The 25,300-nt window shown below is 43.3% G+C and overlaps 1 protein-coding gene across 2 annotated transcripts in view; it reads left to right on the top strand.

Moving 5' to 3' along the window:
• Nucleotides 1-25,300, top strand: part of PALM2AKAP2 (PALM2 and AKAP2 fusion) — a gene marked incomplete at both ends in the record, with an annotated part of 364,538 nt that overhangs the window by 212,854 nt on the left and 126,384 nt on the right. For both annotated transcript variants that reach the window (XM_080709073.1, XM_080709072.1), the window contains one exon: nucleotides 25-110. In XM_080709073.1, the coding sequence (XP_080565199.1) occupies nucleotides 25-110 (86 nt within the window). The remainder of the gene's footprint in view (nucleotides 1-24; nucleotides 111-25,300) is intronic.

Raw genomic sequence — 25,300 nt, 5'->3', positions numbered from 1 at the left:
ATGGCTATTTTTCTTTTTTTCCAGGAGTTGGATGGCAGAGCATGCTACTGAAAGGAGACGAGGCAGCCTCGGATGCGGCAGAAACATCCAGCCCAGACATGACAGTGAAGGTAAGAGGTCTTCCTCAGGAGGACCCTCTAAGCCACTTCCAGAGCAAACAGAGCCTATGCAGGCTGCTCCGGGCAGAGCAGGGGGCTCTGCTCCTTGCCCTGTGGGGTTCCTCCTTTCTCTTCACTGACCTCTTGGTGAGGCAGCCAGACAAGATTTCCTGGAATCCGGAACTGGATTAGAAAACCACCAGGAAGCCAGAATCTAAGATGTGATTTCCAATGGGCCTGCTGTGGGGTCTTCAGTAAACATTTATCGACACATAGGCTATTTGCAAGGAGTAACCCCTATGGGGAAAGTGAAGCAAATCTGAAAATTCTGAGCTGAGAAATCAGGCCCCACTGTGCATTGTGAAGAAAGGTCAGAGAAGCATGGAATAGCTTTGATCTTGACTCAAGATTTCCACTGATGTCAGCGGGAAGGCAGCACGTGGCCCACTCTGGCTGGAACGCCAGTGGCCAAAGGGTTACCGAGTGAGTCATCTGGAAATCCACTAGATTGTCACTGCTCACAATAAGTGCATGACATTTGTAATCACTGCCTAGATTAAGGCGTCTGTAGTAAAAGTGTTCGAAGACTCAACCTCTACTATTGGGTTTATACACAAAGAAATGGTTCTTCCTCTTCTAGAACTCTACTGGGTTTTAGTTAACAAAGAGCTTCCTCACATTTTTCCTTGAATGATGAGAATTTTCGTATATGCAACTTCTGAATGTTTCTTTGAAAACAACAACAACAAAAGAAATGTTCTTTTTAATATTGAGATATAATTGGAGATATTTTCCCTGGAATTATTAAAAGCTATACAAGAGAATATACAGGATGAATTTATTCCGGTTTTTTTATTTTTTGGAAGGTGAAGGCTGAACTTATTTATGTTATAAAAGTTAAAGGCAGTAGACAGATGTTATCATAGTGAAATTAAATGAAAGATAGGATAGTAGCCAGATGGGTCAAAAACTCAACTGATAAAAATAATATCTGCGTTGATAGTTCATTTGCTTGTAATTGTGTTTAGCAGAATTTTCAAGACAATAGTATGCGATATATTGGTCCTGTGTTGGCTGTCAATGGCAAAGACTGAGTCTAGAAACCATGTTGGGCAGACAGGAATGAATGCCCAGAGTGAAACCTGATGGGATTAGATTTGATGTCTGGAATCTGTCATCATTCTGAGAACTGGTTTCTGAAATGTGTTGCCAGTATAGCTGCAGATGTGATATGGCTTTCAAATAAATGATAAGAAAGATTGGAATTGGTTCTTATAAAATCAAATAGTGCTGCATGCAGTGGCCCACAACAGCAATCAGTAATCCCAGCTGCTCAGAAGACTAAGGCAGGAGGATCCCAAGTTTAAGGGTAGCCTGGGCAAAATTCAAATCAAATCAAATCAAGGATGTAGCTCAGTGCCTGCCCAGCGTATGTGATGCCCTGGGTTTGATCTCAGCATTGCAAAACAGAAAACAACAACAAAACATAACTATACTAGAATTGATGAATCGACACACGCCAGGGAGAATAACAGCAAAATTACTATGTTAGCTTGGTTTCTTCCACCTTGCTCTTCCTGTGGTGGACATATCTATTTGTATTTACAACATTTCTTTCTAAAAAAAAAAAGGTGCAACTTTTTTTTTTCAGAATCATAGTTATCTGAATGTAGTTTTGGCTACTATATGTAATGCTTTAATATTGTGTCTTATTTTGAAATGGCAAAGTCATGCTTCGAAAAAGATGAGTCAATTCAGTCATGAACAGTTTTCTGTCATTCTAAGGATCATTGAAGTAAGAGTATTTATGTTGAAAAATATCTTCAAAATATGTTGAAGTCAGTAGAAACACCTTATGGCCTGTTTGACCTTTTCTGTTGTGGTGGGGGGGACTGGGGAGGGAACCTCGGCCTCATGCATGCTAGGCAAGTGCTCTGAGCTACACCCCCAGCTGCTTGATGACTTTAAATTACTCAAGTGTACTGGGTTGAATTGTGAAATACCACCCTATCCCCACCCTAAACCCCAAATATGTCCACGTCCCAACTCCTGGTACAAATATGACCTTATTTGGAAAAATGGTCTTTGCTGGTATAATTAAGAATCTGAAGATGAGATCACTTCTCATTAACTGGCTGGCATTAAATCCAATGACATGTATCCTTATAAAGAGAAAAAAATGGATATGCATAGAGAAGGCCATGTAGAGTTTTGTAGCCCAAGCATAAGACAAAATTGAGGGGGGGGGGTGTTGTTCCCCCCAAAACAAAAAGAGAGGGAGCCACCAGTAGCTACAAGAGGCAAGGGAACATCTCCTTTCCTGCCTTTGGAGGAAAGGCAGTGTTGTTGGTGCTCTGATTTTGACCTCCAGAGTTGTGAGCAAATCAGTTTCAGTGGCTTGAGGCCACCGAAAATCACCTGCAGTGTTAACAACAGCTTCCCAGGTTTCTTGCGATAAGCAAATTCAGAAGATCTGAGTTTGAGAATTAGCATGGGGAACTGGAGATGGAGCCCAGTGCCTCAGACAAGAGAGAGAAAGACCAAGGCACAAGGGTCACTTCATCCCAGCAGTCTGAACTGGCCAACATAGTACAACCTCATGAGAGGGAAGAAAGGCTCAGTGCGGTGGCACATGCCTGTAATCCCAGGACTTGGTAGGCTCAGATAGGAGGGTCACAGGTTAGAGGTCAGCACTTAACACCTTAGCAAGACCCTCTTTCAAAAGACATACAAAATAAAATAAAAAGGGCTAGGGTGTAGCTAGGAGATAGAACACCCCTGACTTTATCCTCAGGGGGGAAAAAAAAAAAAAGAGGGAAGGTAGAACAGATAGATGGACTTTTAATAAGTTCTCCAGGTGACTTTTGCAATCACTCCTGGAAGAAGCAGCCTCAGCATGTCACTAAGGCAGGACGGGAAGCTTACAGAGCCCTTCCACTGGTCTTGCCTCCCTCGTACCCAGTTTGTTCTAGAGACAGGATCTAATAAACACGGATGGGGCCGAGTATTGCGAGCAGACACAGCGGTGCCAGAATGGGGCTTTGGCTTCAGCAGGGGTGACTGAAGGGGAAAGTCAGGATGCTCCTGGAACAAAGGCAGGGGCGGCTTTTTACTGAGCTGCTGGGGTGGGCCGGGGCCTGGTATTTCTCATCGCTCATGAGTGTCTTTATAAGGAATTTCTTCCCTGTGAAAGACACTGATGAGTAGTTATTTCGTTCAGTCCTAGAGTATTTTAGTGTGTTCTTAGAGTCCTCTTCGGATCTGATACCAGCATCCTGTTTTTGTGTTTGTATTTGTTGTTTGTGGTGCTGGGGAGGGAAGCCAGGGCCTCTCACAGGCTAGGCAAGTGCTCTACCACTGAGCTGCATCCCCAGCTGTACCCTGGTTTTTATGAGGTATGGGTTTGCAGTTGACCTGGTCCTTGAGATAAGGTTATTAAAAATGTGGGAGGGAAGGGGGGAAAAATTCATGTCGTGTGTGTGTCTGTGTGTGTCTGTGTGTATGTGTGTGTGTGTGTGTGTGTGTGTGTGAGAGAGAGAGAGAGAGAGAGAGATAGAGAGAGAGTATATGAATGAGTTACTGGGGACTGAACAAAAGCATTCTACCTCCAAGCTATGCCCTCAACTCTTTTTGTTTTTGTTTACTTGAAGCAGGGTCTTGCTAGGTTGATGGGAGTCTCACTCCATTGCCAAGGCTGTCCTCAAACCTGTGATCTTCCTGTCTCGCCCTCTCAAGTCCTGGGATTACAAGGGTGTACCACCATGCCCTGCCATGCAGACCGATTTTAAGGAATGACGGGATAAGGGCTTGAGTCCCTGGGTATCTTTCCATTCTTTCCACATATCATTCTTTTAATGGGTGATGGACAGGTCAAGGGCCCAGACCTCCTCCCAAGGGTCAGCCCTAACAGTATCACACTGGCCACCTTTGGTTACTTTCCTTTGCACATTGAATGAGGCTCTGGCTCCAGTTGCATTTCCAGCCTGACCTTCCAGGGAGACTCTTTCATACCCATTCCTGCCCCCTCTAGCCAGTCCTCCTGCAGCCAGAGTGGTATGTATTTTAGGAAGGCCAATCTGGGTCTGAAGATACAGCTCAGTGGTAGAGAGCTTGCCCAGAACAGGCAAGACCTTGGGTTCGATCCCAAGAACCACATACATAAAAAGGTCATTCTGAAGCCAGGCATGGTGGCATGTGCCTGTAATCCCAGTACTTGGGAGGCTGAGACAGGAGGATCACGTGTTTGTGGCCAGCCTCAGCAACATAACAGAACTCAGCAACCTAGCAAGATCCTGCTTCAAAACAAAAAATAAAAAGGGGCCGGGGTGTAGCTCAGAGGTAGAATGCCCCTGGGTTCAATCCCCAGTCCAAGGGGAAAAAACCCAATCTGATAATGTGTGTCTCCTTCGAGCCCTTCCTGGCCTTCCTGTTACTCTTAGAACAAAGACCAAACTCAGGTGTAAGTGGTTTTTCTTTTTCCGATACTGGATATGGAACCTCAGGGGCATTCTACCTCTGAGCTGCACCTCCAGCCCTATTTTTTATTCTTTATTTTGACCAGAGTCTCACTGAGTTGCGGAGGGCCTCACTAAGTAGCTGAGGCTGTCTGCAAACTGCGATGCTCACTGCGATGCTCCCGAATGCTGGGATTACAAGCGTGCACCACCACGCCCGGCTTAAGTACTGGGTTTTTTTAAAGTCTTGTGACTGGGCTCTCTTTAGTATGACATATACTAAAGTTGAAAAAAAGACAGACAAGATTAGCACAGTCCCCTTGCAAAGATAATCACAAATTCACGAAGCACTCCATATTTAAGAACAAAAAACACACAAACAATAAAACATAGCCTTTATTTTCAGTGCTTCTTCTCCCTCCTCTCCCTTCCTCCCACTCTTACCCTAGGTAATTGCTCTCCAAGTCTTTGGTTCCAATATTCCTACCTGCAACAGCACATTCTGTCCTGCATTGCTTGTTAAACATTTTCTTTTCTTTCTTTTCTTTTTCTTTTTTTTTTTGGTGGTGGTATGGGGCATTCTACTTCTTTTTTTTGTAATTTTTTATTGGTGCATTATATTCATACATGTTACACGTTTTCACAAGACCTAGTACTTCTTCATCACCAAACACAAAGAACCCCAGATGTCACTGCGTGAAGTCAGGCGCCTGGAGTCCTAGCGATGTGGGAGGCTGAGACAGGAGGATCAAAGTCTCAAGTCCAGCCCCTGCAACGAACGAGACCCTGTCTCAAGATAAAAAAGAAAGAAGGTTGGGAATGTAGCTCACGGTACATGGCAGTGTGCCCGTGGGTTCAATCCTCAGGACTGCAAAAGAAAAAACAAACGTACAAAAAAAAAAAAAAAAATATATATATATATATATATATATATATATATATATATATATATATATGTCGCGGCCCTACCAGCATGTCACCCCTCCAGGCCATGCATCGCCAGCACCCAGCCCAGTGTCTGCCACATCCTGGACCCTTGTCACTGTAGGGTCAGCAAACATGGAGGCTGACCTTTGTCTTGGCGGGTAAGCCCCATCCCACGGGCTCTCCTCAGACCTGCTGCCTCTGTCGCCTTCAGGGACTGTCCCCGGCCGCTCCCCTTCCCGGCTCCCTGCTCAGAGCATCTTGCTCTGAAGTTTGTGGCTCACTTCTTAAGAGGTTCTGAATTGCAGTTCATAAAAGACCATTTTGATTGTTTTAGTACAACTTTGTGGAGCCATATACTTTTCATACCATCAAGTTCATCCGTGTTTAAGTGCAGTATCCAATCCTTATCAGCGAATTGACCAGCCAGCCCATTTTATACCATGGCCCTCGCTCTAATAATGGATCCCTCACAGCCTCTAACAGGCGCTCATCAGCCCTACCCCAACCTCAGCCCACGGACTCATGGTCTTTAGTGTCGGGCTTAGCTTATTTATTTATTTAGCCATCCTGGGGATTGAGTCCAGGGCCTTATATATGCTAGGCAAGCATGCTGTACCACTGAGTTGCAGCGCCCGCCCAGGGTTTTTGTTTTTGATTTTTGTTGTTGTTGTTGTTTTGTGGTACTGGGGATTGAACCTAAGGGCATTTTACTTCCGAGCTACACCCCCAGCCCTACTTTTACTCTTTATTTTGAAACAGGGTCTCACTGAGTTGCAAATGGCTGATGCTGTCTGCGAACCGCGGTCCTCCTGTCTCAGCCTCCTGAATTCTGGGATTACAAGCATATGCCACCATGCCTGGCTTGATTTTTTTTTTTTTTTTTTTAGGTTTATCCCAAAATCCAACCCAGATTTTTGTTTGTTTGTTTGTCTGTTTTTGAGGTTTATCCATGGCTTATCTCTGGCCATTTTTCTTTTCGTTCCAGTTAATGGTGAATAATATTTCATTTATGATTACGTCACAGTGGACGTTTTATTTGCTTGCTTTGGGTTCTGTCCATGCACAAGGCGATGAACTTTGGTTGTTTCCATGTTCTGTCTGTGGTGTTTCCCTGAACAGCTACCCGCAGGTCTTTGGGTGGACATGTGTGTTCGCTTGTCCAGGACACGTGCCTAGGAGCAGAATTGCTGGATCATATGGTGGCTCTATGTTTAACATTTGAAAAACCATCAGACTGTTTTCTAATGTGTCTGTACTACTTTACAGCAATGAATGAGGGTTCCAATTTTTCTGCAGCCTAGCCGACACTTGCCTTTTGATTTTTATCATCCTGGTGAGTCTAAAGTAGTATCTCATGAGGGTTTTGATTTACATTTCTGTGATGGCTAACGACACTGAGTAACTTTGCCATGTGCCATTTAGCCACTTGTATGAGGCTTATTGTACTCAGGGTATCTCCATTGTCTGATCAGTAGATGTGCTGGACAGTTCCCTATAATAGGTTTTGAGATACTGAATCTCAGCTGAGTGTAGTGGTACATTTTTGCAATCCCAGTACTTGGGAGGCTGAGACAGGAGGATCGCAGATTTGCGGCCAGCCTCAGTTACTTAGTGAGGCCCTCTACAACTTAGTGAGACCTGTTTCAAATTAAAAAAAGAAGAAAAATAGCTGAGTGTGGTGGCGTATGTTTGTAATCCCTGTACTTGGGAAACTGAGACAAGAAGATTGCAGGTTTGAAGCCAGCCTCAGCAAGGCTTAGTGAGGCTCTCAGAAACTTAGTGAGATCCTGTTTCCAAATAAAAAATAAAATAAATATGGAAATAGAAGGCCCCTCGGTTCCATCTCTAGTGACACACACACACACACACACACACACACACACACACACACACACACAGAAAAAAAGAAGCAAAATAGGGCTGGGGATGTAAATTGGAGGTAGAGTGATTCAATTCCCAGTAACAAACAAACAAACAAACATTCCAAAAAACAAAACCAAACAAACAAAAAGGTGTCTTAATACATCAGTAATTAGTAAAAAGCCGGTAATGAGACAGGTAAATCTCAACTTAGTTTTGTTTGTTTGTTTGTTTGTTTGTTTTGGGTGCTGGGTGTTACGGTTTTGAAGATGTTACAGTTTTGGAAACTGTCTCCGGGGACCCCTGTTAGGCTCCCGGACACAATTTCCCTCAAAACACACAAAAAAGATAAAAGGCGCGGGTTCTTGTTTTAAGCTAAGGATAGATATGCAATAGCCTGTAGTCTTGCTGAAGATTTTTAACATCTATTACAAAATTAGGAAATAGAGCGGTAAGAAATAGAAAAGAGAAAGAAAAAGCAGCATGCTGACCCGCATGCTGGAGAGCCCAAAAATGGAACTCTGTCCCCTTTTGGGGACCCCAACCTTTAAGTCAATTTTTTATTGGTATCTTTCTCATCAGCATTACCAGGCAATGGGCTAGTTACTTATTCCTTAGCCAGCTGGTGCCTCTTTGTCTCCAGACAGTGCACTTACTAAGTGCAAGGGTCAAGAATCTACCTGGCCCTCAGCTCTATTGTACTGGGCAGCATTAGTTGCTCATCAACTAGGGTGCTTTGAAGCCGCACACAAAGTTTACCTTTCCTATGCCCAGGCCGGATCAGAGGAGAGGAGGTAAAGAGAGGCACCGGGCTGCCTCTATTGTAATTTTAGGGCTAATAGCTTCAGTTTACTCTAAGGCTTTTACTATAGGTTAATCATTAGAATGAAGGGCAAAGACAGAAAGAGAGGAACTCTGCATTGTAACAGCTGCAGCCCCCTCCCTGCCTGAGTGCCTGCGCAGCACCTAGGCTCTGGCCATAATTTACATTTTGGAAATTATCAAAGCAATTTTCCAATGGCACATTAATATATTTTGACGCCTCTTCCCAATACTGGGGACCGAACCCAAGGAAGCAGTCTACCTCTGAGCTACACCTCAAACCATATTTATTTATTTATTCTTAATATGCTTCTATTGGTGCATTATAATCTCATATCATAATGTAAGTCATGTGATTTACTTATTTATTTTTTGAAACAGGGCCTCATTAAGTTGCTGAGGCTGGCCTTGTACCTTGGATCCTCCTATCTCAGCTTCCCAAGTCCTGGGATTTCAGGCATGCGCCACCGAACCCTGCTTAACCTAGCATTTTAATACTCTGGATAAAGCAAGCAAGAAAGCTAAAGACTTTACATGCATGTAAGAAGAGTAGTGTTCTACAAAAGTACAAAGCTGCTACATGCTAGGATTTTAAAAAAATTAATGGTTACAGAACTTCCATTCTTCTAAAGGGTGAACGGCCCAAAGCCAGCATGTTAGAAGTATCTTGGTCTCATTCAGCTTGCACCTGCTTGGCTATGCATTTTTTTTTCTTACATTCTGTTCATCTGTTAACTGTACAAAACCATATCAAACAATCACTGTTAAAGAAATACCCTCTAAGCCAGGTGTGGTGACACGCACCTGTAACCCCAGTACTTGGGAGTGCACAAAAAAAACCCAATGCCTCAGAATTTTTTCTTAAAAAAAAAAAAAAAACCCTAATATATATGTAATTATATAATTTTTTGTGGTACTGGGGATGGAACCCAGGGACATTGTACCTCTGAGCTACACCTCCCAGCCTTATTTTTTATTCTTTTTAATTTTTGAAACAGGGTCTCACTGAGTTGCCAAGGGCCTCACTAAGTAGCTGAGGCTGTCTGCAGACCGCGATCCTCCGGTCTCCACTTCCCAAATGCTGGGATTACAAGTGTGCACCGCCACACATGGCTTAAACCTTCATAATCTTATTTAAAGATGTAATATTTCTCACTGATGCTTAGGCATTAAACAAGGTTGTTACCCTTTAAGCACTATAGAGGGTCCATCCATAGAACCATTTGAAAAGGGCACATTCGCTAATCCAGGGCGGGGGAGAGCCACATTGGATTGGGACATTACTTCTTTACACGTGAAACTTCTTGCTGGGAGAGAGACTGTTCTCTTGGAAGGACAGATGTTCTCCCTGACAAAAGGGGGGAAGCAGTTAGCCTCTTCCGGTGGTGAATGGAGGCGCAGGCTGCAGCTTTCTTTGGCTTTGGCTTTAAAAAGCTTTTCTGCTGAGAGCGCTTTGTTGTCAAAGCCCAGCTCCGTTGCCCTTTGTATCTGATGATGACGACATTGAGAAGGATTGTTTTAGGCAGGGGCTCAGGACAAAAAGACACCTTGGGGACCAGAAGTCCTTTCTACATTGTGTGCCTACAGAGACTGCTCTATATTTGCTTTCTGGCCAAAGGACATGTGTGTGCCTGCTTCTTTTTTAATCTTTGAATCTATTTGGGGTAGTGGATCTCGGAGAGGGTGGGCAGAGGGTCATGGGCAGACCACAATGATATGGAATGATTTTTACAGTATCTCCCTTTGAGAATCACTGTCTTGAATTTTCCTTAAAATATACATTTTCAAGCTGGTGGTATAGCTCAGTGGTAGAGTACCTGCCTAACATGACAGATACCCTGAATTCGATCTCTAGCAGTGAAAACTAATGATAACAATACTTTCTTTGTATGTGGTACTGGATATTGAACCCAGGGGCATTCTACCTTTGAGGTATACCCCCAGCCCTATTTTATTTTATTTTTATTTCAAAACAGGTTCTCACTAAGTTGCTGAGCATCTCATTAGATCCTGGAGGCTGTCCTCAAATCTGTGATCCTCCTGTCTCAGCTTCCCAAGTACTGGGATTATAAGCATGCACCACCATACCCAGCTTAATAGTATTTATTTTATTTTTTATTTATAATGGTACTGGGGATTTTGGAAACAGGGTCTTGCTAGGTTTCTGAGAGCCTCATTAAATTGCTGAGGCTGACTCTGAACCTGTGATCTTCCTGTCTCAGCCTCCCAAGTATTGGGATTACAGGTGCACATCACTGCGCCCTGCTCAATAGTACATATTTTATTTATTTATTTATTTATTTATTTATTTATTTATTTATTTATTGGTGGTACTGAGGTTCCTGGAAACCCTTCTATCTCCGGGCTACACTCCCAGACCATTTTTTGTACTTTTTTTTATTTGGAAACAAGGTCTCTTAAGCCAGCGTGGCTGGCTTCGAACTTGCGCCATCCTCCTGTCTCCGCCTCCCAAGAGCGGGGATTATAAGCGTGCACCACCACGCCCCGCTCAATAGTACATATTTTAAAGGAAATATATGAAAGGCTCTGTTGTACACTACAATATACTGTATCAACATTGGCTATTTTTATTCCAATGTGTTACCTTCAATTGTCAAATAAAATGAAAGTCAAATAAATGGAGCCACCACCTTCATCGGCTCTCGATTATTGATGTACAGATAAAGAATATTCCTGAAAACTGAAAGGTCTCAGGCACTTTTTCCCCTTGCCATTTTATTTTTTTCTCCGTGTTCTCTTGCCAACAAGAACGGCTAACACCGATTGAGCGTTTGCAACGAGCTGAGTGCATTGCTGGACCTTTATACGCACCGTCGTCTATAATCCTCAAAACAGCCTGCTAGGGAGGGACTGTAGTTCCTAACCCCGTTTTATAGATATGGTCACTGTGGCAAAGCCAAGCCAGGTGGCTCACTCCAGAACCCAGAGCCAGTGTGTGATGGAACCAGATTTATTTATTTATTATTGAGTTAGTTTTTACGGAACTGGGGGTGGAACCCAGGGGTATTCTACCTCTAAGTGACACTCCCAGTCCTATTTTTTATTCTTTATTTTGAAACAGGATCTCACTGAGTTGCAAAGGGCCTTACTAAGTAGCTGAGGCTGGCCACAAACCAGAATCCTTCTGTCTCAGCCTCCCGAATGTTGGGATTACAAGTGTGCGCCACCATGCCCGGCTGGAACCAGGTTTTGAATGTAGGTGAAAGGCAGCTATGCTTACCACTGTACCACCAAAGCTTCTTTGAACTTAGTGGAGAGACACATTTGTGTCCTCTCGAATTGGATAATAAGGAACACAGATCCATATTTTTATTAGCTAAAGCAGGACTGCTCCAAGGATGGGTCAAAGAGAGCTTAGCCAGATAAAATACCGGACACTGAAGGCCGGTGGTGTCACTCAATGGTGCGACGTGTGTTTGTCATGCACGAAGCCCTGGATTGGTCCCCAAAAAGAAAAGAAAAAAAGGAAAAAGGAAAAGAAAAGGGAAAAAATTACTGGATACCAATTATATTTGAATTAATTAATTTATATGATACTGGAAATTGAATCTAGGGGTGATTTACCACTGAGCCACATCCCCTGCCCTTTTTATTTTATTTTGAGATAGGTCTCACTAAGTCACCCAGGCTGGCTTTAAACTTGTGATTCTCCTTATAGGAATGTGCCATCACATAGAAAATTTGAATTTTAGGTAAGCAATGGATAATTATTTTAATGTTAGTATGTCCAAAATATTACATAAGACATACTTATATTAAGCAAATGTTCATCTGAAGTTATATATATATATATATATATATATATATATATATACACACACATATATATTTTTTTGCGGGGGATGGTACTGGGGTTTCTGGAAACACTTCTACCTCCAGGCTACACAACCAGACCTATTTTTTATATTTTTATTTGGAAACAGGGTCTCTTAAGCCAGTGAGGCTGGTTTTGAACCTGAGCAATCCTCCTGTCTCCGCCTCCCAAGCGCAGGGTTTACAAGCGTGTGCCACCATGCCTGGCTGAAATTTTATAATTTGAAGTTCCAAATGTTTGATATTTGTATTTGCCAAGTCTAGCAGCAATAGGCAGGAGGAGTGTTGTAAAAGAGGTTAAGGGAAGCTGAGTGCGGTGGTGCATACTCTTAATCCCAGTGCTTGGGAGCCTGATACAGGAGGATTGCAGGTTCGAGGACAACCTCAACAAGTAGTAAGACTTTCATCAACCTAGTGAGACCATGTTTCCAAAAAAAAAAAAAAAAAAAGAAAGAAAGAAAATAGGGGTAGGGTGTAGCTCAGAGGTAGAATGCCCCTGGGATCAATCCCCAGTGCCAAAAAAAAAAAAAAAAAAAAAAGGTGAAGGAAACTGATAAATGTGTGTGTTTTAATAATTTTAAAAATAATTATAGTATTGTTTCTTTTTTTTTTTTTTTTGGCAGTACTGGGGATGGAACCCAGGGGCCTTCTACCTCCGGGCTACACTCCCATACCTATTTTATATTTTATTTGGAAACAGGGTCTCTTAAGCCAGCTGAGGCTGGCTTCAAACCTGTGCGATCCTCCTGTCTCAGCCTCCCAAGCTCGGGGATTACAAGCGTGCACCACCACGCCCGGCAATTATAGTATTATTTCTGGTTTTGGATTCCTTTTTTATTTTTTTAAGCTGTTGCTTTTTTTTTTTTTTTCCTTTCCATTCAGGATGACAGTTGTCCAAGGACAAAATTACAATCTAAAAGATCTCAGTAGGTTTTATTTTTGATTATAGAATTGGGCACCACTTCATTCCAAAAAGTAGAGTAAGTGTTCCAGTTGGCTGAGCAGATGATTTTATAAACAGAGAAGGGCTGAGGGGAAATAAAGAAAGCAGAAACAAAGAACAAAAGCAGACTGGTCATTTCCAAGTTACCTCTCTTTGGAAGGTGGGGACAGAGAGAGGACAATAGGCAGATAACTGATGGGTCAGCATCACTTTATTTCAGGTTGCTTTTTGTAAGGATCAAGGGACACAGAGACTAAAGCAGGGAGCTTTACTATCATGCTGATTAGCCTGTTTAGGAAATTTGGCTTCTCCCTTTGATTTCTCAAAAGATCAAAAGATCAGTGATTCCATTTTGATTTTTAATCTGGTCTTTTGGGGCCCAGTCCATGAGCCTAGTCTACAACAATGACCCCTTGGAATCTTTGTTTAGCACAATATATTATATAAAATTCTCAGCCAGTCACGGTGGCACGGGGCTTGTAATCCCAGTACTCGGGAGGCTGAGACAGGAGGATCACAGATTCGAAGTCAACTTCAGAAACTTTATGAAGTTGTTTGCAATTTAGTGAGGCCCTGTTTCAAAAGAAAAAATAAAATAGGGCCTGGGATATAGCTCAAAAGTAGAATGCCTCTGAGTTCAATCCCCAGTACACACACACACACACACACACACACACACACACACACACACACACATTTCAACCAGACAGGTTGTTTCAGTATATACAATATATTGATAACCTATCAACAGATATATCCTTATACATTTTTTCCTATAATCAAAGCTTATGTGTGTGTGTGTGTGTGTGTGTGTGTGTGTGTGTGTGTGTGTTACTTGGAATTGAACCCCTTTTCCTCAATCTGGGGAAACCATGACTTTTCTGAACCTGTTCTAGTATCTTCATTTAATCTGGTCTGTCAGCGTTGGCCTGACTTCATTATCTGCAGATACTATCATCAGCCCAGTTTTTTAAGTGTTGATGAAATATTCTTGTGCTTTTTTTTATTTTTATTTTTATACCAATTCTCTTATTTGGCAAAAATCCTCTTTCTTTGAGCAGTCACCTCCTAAAATAGATGACACCGGCCTGGCTATTCCCAGCAAAAGTTCCGAAACATTCACAAATATTTCCTGAATACATCAGTGCGTTTCCTTCTACGCACATTTGGACGTTTGGAGGGGTCCAGCGGTGGAGTGACTAATGAGACTGAGCTTTAGACATTATCTCTTGTCTCTACGGCCCCTGTCAGAGCCCGAGTGCAGATACGCCTGTTTTCTTAAGAGGTTCTGCCCTAATCCAGCTGGCTTTCAAAGGAGCACCAGAGTCCACAGCTTCCGACCAACCTAAGCCGAGCAAACCAAACACAGAAGCCACTGAGAGAAACTTTTGCTCATTAGTGGGACTGGAAGTGGCCAGGCTGATTCCCACGTAGGTCGGAAACCTGTCTGCCTCTCCAGTTATGTAGGAACAAACTATCTTTAATGTCTTGAGGATTCCACACGATCAGAAATGATCTCTGAAAACCTGGGTCGAACTCATACAGTCATTTATTATTTACTTATTTATTTTTTGCAGGTCTAGGGATGGAACCCAGGGGCATTCGACCTTCGAGCTACACCCCCTGCCCTGTTTTTTATTCTTTATTTTGAAACTAGGTCTCACTGACTTGCAAAGGGCCTCGCTAAGTAGCCAAGGCTGTCTGCAATCCTCTGGTCTCAAACTCCCAAATGCTGGGATTACAAGCGTGAGCCACTACACCCAGCTTCACATAGTCATTTATGATAGGACAATTCCTTCCTTCCTTCCTTCCTTCCTTCCTTCCTTCCTTCCTTCCTTCCTTCCTTCCTTTCTTCTTTCCTCCCTCCCCCCTTTCTCTTTTCCTTCCTTCCTTCTTTCTTTTGGTACTGGAAAATTGAACCCAAGGGCATTATACCTTTGAGCCAAATCCCAGTCCTATTTTACTTTTTGTTGTTGTTGTTTTTGGTGGTACTGGGGTTCCTGGAAACCCTTCTACCTCCGGGCTACAGTCCCAGACCTATTTTATACTTTTTTATTTGGAAACAGGGTCTCTTAAGCCAGCTGAGGCTGGCTTCGAACCTGTGCGATCCTCCTGTCTCCGCCTCCCAAGCGCAGGGATTACAAGCGTGCGCCACCACGCCAGGCCCTATTTTACTTTTTATTTAAAAACAGGTCTTGCTAAGTTGCCAACGGTCTTACTAAGTTGCTGAGGCTGGCCTCAAACCTTCGCTCCTTCTGCCTCTGCCTCCCAAGTACTGAGATCTTAGGCGTGCAGCCACCACACTCAGCTGAGCCGGACTGTTTGATATCAGTTGAGCTTATTATCTCTACAACAATTGCTACTTCCTCAGAAACGAGCGGAAGGGAGATGAGTCATTGAGTTTAGCTCAGTTCTTCAGCGTGTTTCTGAGAAGAAAAAGGTAGCAGCTGGAAGGCAGGGGTCAGGTCGCCGCTGGGCCAATTTCAGGTGCTCAGATTGTTGGTTTGGATTTTCACGTGCTCAGAGCGTTTTGATCTCCAGACCTGGGAGTCTCCTAATGGATTTCAGTTAAATAAATTTGTGAGAATAATAGCTCACATTTCTGAAGAACTATTCGTGTGTAGGGCACTGCTCTGAGTGTGGGGGTCATTACACTATTTCATTCTTATCCCAGCCCTGTGAGGTAGGTCCTATGAGCATCAATGGTTTACAGAGAAAGAAAACAGGTACAGATAAGTTGTGTCCCAGGACAAAATCACAACAATTTAAAATTGTTATTTTTTTTTTCAGAGACATGGAGATTTATTTGGGAAAGTAAGAAATACATATTCATGGGAGAATGTGAGTCATCCCAAAGGCAAAAGAGGCCAGATTTATATATTTTTTAATTTTAATTTTAATTTTTTTTTGTACTGGGGGAAGACATTCTACCTCTGAGCTATACCTTCAGCCCTTTTTATTTTGTGTTTTTGAAACAGTCTCGCTAGGTTGCTGAGAGCCTGGCTGCATTGCTGAGGCTGGCCTCAAACCTGTTATCCTCCTTTCTCAGCCTCCCGAGTACTGGGATTACAGGCATGTGCCACCATGCCCAAATCAACTTATAAATCTTAATTGCTTCTAGAATAGATTTTGTGATTCTAGAATCAGGCGACATCTCACTCCATAAAATAGGATATATATTGCAATGAACCAGCAAAGGGGGTTAGTTTGGTTTTTGTGGTGCAAGAAACAAACCCAGGGCCTCATGCATGCCAGGCAGGTAAGTGCTCTACCACTGAGCGCTAGAGGCTGATTTTATGCACAGAGAAGGGTAGAAGAACGCTGAAACAAAGAACAAAAAAGTGGATCCATCACCGCAGCTGTTTTCTCTGTGAAGTGGAGTCAGGGAGACCAAACAGTAAAAAGATAACTGATTTGTTAACATCAGGTTGCTTTTCTGTATGAGGATTAAGGCAAAGGGAGTCGGCCATTCCAATTGAAACTGGCCATTTAGGGGAAGTTTAGCTGTTATGTTCCATTTCTCCTGGTTTCCTAGAATATCGGATAAACAGCTGCGTTTTGCTTTGGTGACTTGGAACTTTAGCATGGGTGACTCCATTTTTATTTTTAGTCTGGTCAGTTAGAGCCCAGTGCAGGAACCTAGTCCAGAACAATGCCTCACATAATATTTGTCTCGCATAATGTCTCGCATAATATTTGGCCACAGAGCCCAGGCTCGCCCGAGCCCAGATAAAATGATGGGCGCTGTGAAGTCTGACTGTGAGGCCTGGCCAGAGGAGGCCCAGAACAAAGGACTCTGGGAACGGCGAGAAAATGCCTCTACCCAGCCCTCTGCCCCGGCCCCATAAATTTACCTGTTCTGGCCCAGTATCAAGCCTACCAATCAGAGAAATACACAACTGCTTTGCTCTCCCACCCATCCTAAACCCCCATAAGAAGCCCCTAGTCTTTAAGGAGGGGCTCCTGACTCACATGGACTCTCTCCCAGCCAGTCTCCCTCCCAGGCGTTACTCCAATTAAAAAGCCCGTCTGTGGAGCTGTGTTCTCTTTACAGCTGTATTTCCTGACAATTACCCAGCAGCCCTCGCTCTCAATGACTACCTCATAACATTTTGCCTGGTGGAATAAACGATCATGCTTGTATGTAAACATAGGTTTTTGTTTTTGATGGTACTGGGGATTGAACCCAGGGGCTTTCTACTTCTGAGCTATACCCCCATACCAATTTTATATTTTGTTTTGAAACAGGGTCCAGCTAAGTTGCCAAGGCTGGTCTCGAACCTACAACTCCCCTACTCAGCCTCCCAAATCCTGGGATCACAGGTGTGCAGCACCACGCCAGGCTTGATGCATGCATGTGAACATGTTAAGGAGGTCTCCTTTGCCCCAGTCCTGACCAGTAAGGAACTTTACTATACTTCTGTTTATGTTCATTCAGCAAAGCTGCAATTTACCTGGTAGGACAGAAGACAGAAGACAGAAGACAGAAAAGAGCAGAAAAAGATATAAAGGAAAGACAAGGAAATAAAATTTTGATTTAAAGCTCTACATCCCTTTCCAGGCCTGTCACTCCCCAGGTTAGTTGTCCCAGACATGTCACTACAAAGTTTCTGGAAAATCTATAAATCTTATGGTTACTGTAAAATCTCTCACTTATGATAATTACCTTCTATACTGTTATGAGTCCACAAAGAAATAGATAAAACAAAGAGTTATGGTGTGTGTGTGTGTGTGTGTGTGTGTGTGTGTGTGTGTGTGTTTACCCAGAGGCATTCTACCTCAAAGCTACACCTGCAGCCCCATTTTATTTTTAATTTTGAAACAGGGTCTCTTAGTGAGGAGGGCCTCACTAAGTTGCCGAGGCTGGCTGCAAACCTGTGATATTTCAAGTAAATGCTAGTAAATCTTTGGAAAATTTGAAGACAAAACCTTATTCGAGTTGAGAAATAGACAAACATGCATCCCCCAACAACTGTTATTTTTATTTATTTTTGTAGTACTGGGTCTCAAAACCTGGGCCTTGGGCATGAACTCATCATTATTATTATTAATAATAATTATTATTGTTATTATAATTATTATTATTATTTGCAGAACTGGGGATGGAACCCAGGGACATTCTACCTCCGAGCTCCACCCCCAGCCCTATTTTTTATTCTTTATTTTGAAACAGGTTCTCGCTGAGTTGCAAGGGTCTCACTAAGTAGGAGATGAGGCTGGTCGTGAACCGCGATCCTCCTGTCTCAGCCTCCCAAACGCCAGGATTATAAGCGTGCGCCACCACACCCAGCTATTTTATTATTATTTGAGACAAGGTCTTGCTAAACTGCCCAGCTGACCTCAAACTCTAAATCCTCTTACCCCAGTCTCCTGAGTAGCAGAGATTACATGCAGGCAGTTTTATTATTCTCAGTGTGTTTTAGAAATGTTGGCTTTCGCAAAGATAACATGAACCAATCCCAAATATGAACAAAATTTCCAAGTTTATATTAAGTCTCTCCCAGGAGTGACATAGGAAATCCCTTTTAAGAGAAATAGCATTGCAAAAGAGGCAAATAATTATTTTATCTCCCAAATAAAAATATGCATCCTGTCCCTAAGCATTTTTCATAGCATGAGACAGTTTATTAAAATAAACCTTTCTCCTCCACGTGGATTTTAGCAAACTCCCTCATCTTGTAACAGTCCTGACTCGCTCTTCCTACTGTTTTCTCCCCCTCTACGTTTTCCTTCTTCCCCTCCCCTCTCCTCTCTTCTTCCCTCCTTCTCTTCCCTCTATCCCTCCCTTCCTTCCATGCTTCTCTTTCCTTCCTTATTAGCCTTCTCCCCCCCCCCCTTCCTCCCAGGATTACCAGTGTCCTACCCAGAGGCCTGACTCTGGGGGTCCAGACTCCAAGTCAGGCCGCTCGCCCCAAACACCAAGGGGCAAAAGTCTGGTGAAAAGTAGCGAAGGAGTTATGGCCATCTTGGAGGGCAACGCGAGATCCAGCATCTCAGCTTTGTGCTTGGTGTGCTGAATGGGGCTTTAGGTTAAATCCGGGAAGCTGGGCGTGGTGGTGCACACTTGTAATCCCCATGCTTGGGAGGCGGAGACAGGAGGATGGCGCAAGAGACCCCATTTCCAAATAAAAATATAAAATAGGTCTGGGAGTGTAACTCGGAGGTAGAAGGGTTTTCAGGAACCCCAGTACCACCAAAAATAAATAAATAAAATAAATAAATCCAGGGGGCTGAGTGCGGTGGCATCAGCCTGTAATTTCAGCATTTGGGAGGCTGAGACAGGAGGAGCGCAGGTTCAAGGCTGGCTTTAGTAACTTGGCAAGATTCTCAGCAACTTAGTGAGACCCCCCCCCCCCCGTTTCAAAATAAAGAATGACAAGGGCTAGTGGGGGTAGCTTGGAGGTAGAACGCCCTGGGTTCGATTCCCAGAACCACAAAACAAAACAAACAAACAAAACAGGGGAAGAACTGGGGCAGTAGGGAGAGGTGTGCATAATTGGGCTGACTTGGTCAGACTGGTTAATCCGTGTGTAAGTTCTGGCTGTGAGGAGGGGGTCCTGGAGAAGCCTTCATTGTGGGAGGGGTGGTTTTCACTGGCTGCTCAGGGTGGCTGTCTATCAGACCTGTGGTCTTGGAAGGAGACCATGGCTGGAGACTTCTAGGCACCGCTCCAGGGGTCTGGAGCAGGAGGTCGCAAATCTTGCCTCTTGAAGAGGGACGAGAGAGGTTAGGTAAATTTAGAGCAATCAATCTTGTATTACTAGGTCTTAGATGAACACTCCTTAAGCGATTAACATTTCTGTGTGCGTAGCTGAGCAGGGACCTCACCCAAAGTTTAAGGTTTAGGAGACAAAGGGAAGGCAGAGATGCCTACATCTTCCCACAGACCATGGACACATGGACACATGGACATGGACACATGGACACATAGACATGGACACGGACCACATCACGAGACAGGTACTCTCTCCATCCTGTTGCACAGAGGAAGAACCCGAACGCTCGGAAAGTGAAGAGTCTTTTCCAAGGTCATGGGTTCCAGAAAAGTAGAGTCTGCTTCAATCATAAGCCTATAACATTCCAGAGTTCATAGTTTTTTTGCTTTCCATACCACAAGTAAATTTTTCTTTAAAAATTGAGAAGAGCTGCGTGTGGTAGCGCATTCCTGTAATTCCGGTACTTGTGCGGCTGAGACAAGAGGATCATAGGTTTAAAGCCAGTTTCAGCAACTTACCAAAATCTTGTTTCAAAATAATAAATAAGCCAGGCATGGTGGCACACGCTTGTAATCCTAGCATTTGGGAGGCTGAGATAGGAGGATCGAGGTTCGAGAATAGCCTCAACTACTTAATGAGGCTCTTTGAGGCTCAGTGAGACCTTGTTTCAAAATAAAGAATGAAAAATAGGGCTGGGGTGTAGCTTGGAGGTAGAATGCCCCTGGGTTGCATCCCTAGTACCAGATTTTAAAAAAAATAAAGAATAAAGAATAAATAAAATAGGGCTGGGGGTATAGCTTGGAGGTAGAATTCCTCTGGGTTTAATTCCCAGTACCACAATGAATAAATACATAAATAAACAAAAATAAAATTGAGAAGAAAATAATTAAATGTGGTGGCAGAATGTACTGGGGATTAAACCTAAGGGCATTCTACCACAGAGCTATAGAGCTAGAACCCTTTAAACTTTATTTTGAGACAGGGTCCCAGGAAGTTACCTAAGCTGGCCTTGATCTCATGATCCTTCTGCCTCAGCCTCCCAAATGGCTGGATTTACAGGTGTGTACCACTGTGCGTGGCTACTTCAATTTATGACAGGAAAATAGCCATGGTCTTCTGGAAGGAATTAGTCAAAAGTTGATCTGACCTAAGGCTACCCTCGTGGTTTGGACAAGCCACAGGGCAGCTAGGAAGCAGTAGACTGGTACAGATGAGTAGAAATACTAGCTAATGCCTGCTGGGAATCTAAGGGGTATGTGGGACTGGGGGTAGAACTCAGGCGCATTCTACCTCTGAGTTAAATCCCCAGCTCTATTTTATTTTTTATTTTGAATCAGGGTCTCACTAAGTTGCTGAAGGGCTTGGTGAGTTGCTGAGGCTGGCCACGAACCTGGGTCTTTCTGTCTCAGATTCCCAAGTACTGGGATTACAAGCATTCACCACCACACCAGGCTGACACTTAAGGTTTTTTTTTTTTTTTTTTTTGGTAGAACTGGAGATGGGCCCTGGGACATTCTATGTCTGAGCTCTGTTTTTATTTTTATTTTGAAACAGGGTCTCACTTGGTTAATGAGCATCTCACTACCTGCTGAGGCTGTCTTGGAACCTGTGATCCTCCTGTCTCAGTCTCCCAAAAACTGGGATTACAGGCATGTGTCACCATGCCTGGCCCATTTTAATTTGGGCCTCACTGAATTGCTGAGAATAGCCTCAAACCTGTAATCCTCCTGTTTCAGCCTCCCAAGTACTGGGATTACAAATGTGTGCCACCACGCCCAGCTGATGCTTTGTGTTTGAAGGGATATTTCCTATAAACCCTGATTAAGCAGGGATTTTTTTTTTAACTAGTTAGCAAGAACATTTTTTTGAAATGAGAATAAGAAGTATTTGGGCATGCATCTGATAGATATGTACCAGTAAATGTGAACACATATGCCAAACAGACCTATATTGATTGCCTGCCGGGTATAGTGCTTTGTGCCACGGGCCTGGTGCACCTTCCCGTTCCAGTCATGCCTGGAGTCAGATTCCACTATCAGTGTCTGGTTCAAGCCGTTTTCATCCTTTGTCCAGATTATTATGATAGCTTCTGTCTCCAGCTGATCCTTCCCTTCTCGTACTGACTCTGTATAGAAGCAGCCACAGCAAACTTTTAAAAAACTAACCCAAATCACATCATTTATTTGCCTGCAGTAATTGAGCACTTTCTCATCTTATTCAGGAAAAAGAATATTGATCCAAAGTACCACTCAAGGTCGGCAGGGACCTCGTGATCTGGCCCACTGCCGCCATCGCCCTCACTGTCCTCAGCTCTGAAGGCCTGCTGTCTGCTGCTCACTGCCGCTCAGAGTCTCCACGTGCGGTTCCCTACGCCAGAATGCTTTTCCTCTTAACACCCTCCATGGCTTTTCCCAGGTCTCTGCCCAAATGTCACCTTGCCAAAGCGCCTGTTCTACTGTGCCATGTAAAACAGTTCTCACTCCCTTTCACCATCAATACCTTCCTTTACCCTGCCTTATTTTTCTGTTTCTATCATGACATCTATTTCTTTTCTGTTCTTTTTCTATTGTGACATCTTGACATGTCTAATATCTACGCTGAGAGGCTGAGCAGCAGTGCACTCAAACCCGCCTCTGGGCTCCGACGCCCTGGGTCTCACTGACATTTTTCCTCTCTTGTAAGATGGGAAAAAATGACTTGGGTCACATGTAGCCTTCATCTTAACTCTAATGTGTCTCTAATACTTTGATACACCCTCACCCATCCAAGCAAGTAAAAGGGGGAAAAGCCTGAGCGCAACCCAGGAAAGGCAGGCAGCCCAGCACCAATACATGTGAGCACTTCTGCCAGTGAGCCCAATCTTATCACAACCTGTCTATAAATTACTTAGCAGTCAGCCGCTTGGAATCCTCCGGCCCGAGCCCTTTATAGGAGGCACAAAGTGTTTGTGAGACCTGGCAGCTTTCTCATTTACGTTATCTGTCTGGCTTCTTAAGGTATTTGAGTTTGCAATCCTTGTTCCTAAAACTTACTATGCAGTGGCCTAAAAAATAATAAAATAAAAATAAAGGGAATGGAGGAAAGAAGGTGTAGGTTCTAAGAAGGAATGAAAGAAGGCAGGAAGAAAGGAAGGGAATATGGGAAGGAGAAGAGGGAAGGAGGGAGGAGAGGAAGGGGCAGGGGAACAGGAGAGAAGGTACTTATGTGATGAGTTAGAAAACCTTCAGTGATGAGGTGACTTATTTTTGTTGATTTTATCATAAACTATTGTGATTTTTAAAATGATTTTGTGTTGGCATGGTCTAACAGAATCATGTACTATGCTATGGAAGAAACTATTAACATTCTTCATATTTAAATGATCTTAACACTTTATGATGATGATGATGATGATGGTGGTGTGTGTGTGTGTGTGTGTGACTGAGAATTTAACCCAGGGTTGTTCTACCTTCTAACTACACCCTTTTTAATTTTTTCATTTGGAAAGAGGGTCACACTGAATATTTGAGAGTCTCGGGAAATTGCTGAGGCTGGCCTCGAACCTGAGATTCTCCAGTCTTAGCTTCTCAAGTACTGGGAATCCTGGCACGCAGCACCAGGTTTAGCGCACTTTGTAATAATAATGTGACTTAGAGAAGTAATTTGCTTGCAGGGCATGGTGGCACATGTGTGTAATATCAGTACTTAGGAGGCTGAGACAGGTTCAAGGCTGGCCTCCGAAACTTAATGAGGCCCTCTGCAACTCAGAGAGACCCTGTTTCAAAAAATAAAGCAGCCGGGCATGGTGGTGCACGCTTGTAATCCCTGCGCTTGGGAGGCGGAGACAGGAGGATCGCGCTGGTTTGAAGCCAGCCTCGTTGGCTTAAGAGACCCTGTTTCCAAATAAAAATATAAAAAATAGGTCTAGGAGTGTAGCTCTGAGGTAGGAGGGCTTCCAGGAACCCCAGTACCACACACACACACACACACACACACACACACACACACAATATATATATATATATATATATATATATATATATATATATATATATATATAATAAAAAAATAAATAAAGCATAAAAATAGGGCTGGGGTATAGTTCAGAGGTGGAATGTCCCTGGGTTTAACTCCCAGTACCACAAAAAAGAAAAGAAAAGAAAAGAAAGGAAGGAAGGAAAAGTAATTTATTTATTCTCTGCATATGAATTTAGAATGTGCCAGGTGACAACTACTCAGAAGACTTAGTCAAGAGGATTGCTTGAGCCCATGAGTTCAAGACCAGTATGGGCAACATAATTAAATCCTGTTTCCAGATTAAAAAAAACAAAAACAGGCTTCATAGTATAGCCCTACCATCTTTAATAAACTTACATCCATGCAAAAATAAACTCTTTAATATGAACAAATGGTAGAAGGAAAATTCTATCTTTTCATTGAATAGTTGTCAATATTAAAACCTTTGATGAATAAGTTAGAGTCTATGGCAAAGACTGCCTTTGTGATCATCAGGATTATTAAAATTCTGTGTCAAGATTTAGCCGCCTCCTCCCATATAACTAAAAAACCCATATGGTTTTTTCCTAAGTTAACAGCCTGTTTGTAAAAGTTTGGAAGGAGAGAAACACGTGGATATTAACAAGAAAAAGAAAAAAAAAACTATTATCTCATTAAAAACAAACCGAAAAATCGTTTTCAAGGCTGAGGTGTAGCTCAGTGGCAGAATACTTGCCTAGCACATGACATGCCCCGGACCTGGTTCCCAGCACCAAGAAAACCAAAAACAAACTAAACAACAACAACAAAAAAACTCCATCTTACTTAAAATTGAAAAACTTTAAGCCCCATTGGAAATGAAAGGCATTTAAAACCCAGGTCCCCGAGGAGAGTAAGCCCACTCGGTCAACGCCAGGAGTGTTGCTGGCGCTGCTCTCCAGCATCCTGTCTGTGAGCGGGCTGTGAGCATTCCAAGCACATGAGGCACGCTTTGCGTTTTTTATGCCATGCTTGAGGAGTACCTTCATTTAGGCTGTCTCCGCCAGAGCAAGAACTCTGCAGGGGTGTTTACTAGATATTTTAAATGCTTCAGCTGTTAAATGAAATAAAATTCTTAGCCAAGAGACGGAGAACTTGGACCTCAGAGGATTTCAGTGTTGTTAATTAGCAAAGTTAATCCTGAGCACATTCCCGCCCCTCGCAGGCACGCAGGCTTCGAGGCCTCTGGAGCAAAGACACGCGGGCTCTGCCAACACCTGCCTGGTCTGTGTCCCCCGCTCCGGTCTCTGTCCTCTGACTCCTCTCTCCTGCCCCCTCTGTCTCTAGGCTCTCCTCACCCCTTCCCAAGGCAGGACTTCTCAGGCTGCTCCTTTGGGTCAAACAGGTGTGTGTGTGTGTGTGTGTGTGTGTGTGTGTGTGTGTGTGTGCGCACACATGCACGCACGTTGAGAATTGAACCCAAGGGTGCTCTACTACTGAGCTATATCCCCAGCTATATTTATTTATTTATTTATTTATTTATTTATTTATTTATTGTAATAGGGATTGAATACAGGGGCATTCTACCTCTGAACTACAACCCCAGCTCCTTTTTTTTTTTTAAACATTTCACTTTGAAACAGGGTCTAGCTAGGTTGCTGAAAATCTAAGTTGCTGAGGCTGGTCTCAAAC

This window comes from Muscardinus avellanarius, assembly GCF_963383645.1.
Source record: "Muscardinus avellanarius genome assembly, chromosome: 13".
Classification (NCBI taxonomy): Eukaryota; Metazoa; Chordata; class Mammalia; order Rodentia; family Gliridae; genus Muscardinus; species Muscardinus avellanarius.
The sequence above is the reverse complement of the archived record's forward strand: the minus strand, read 5'-3'. Positions and strand labels throughout refer to the sequence as shown.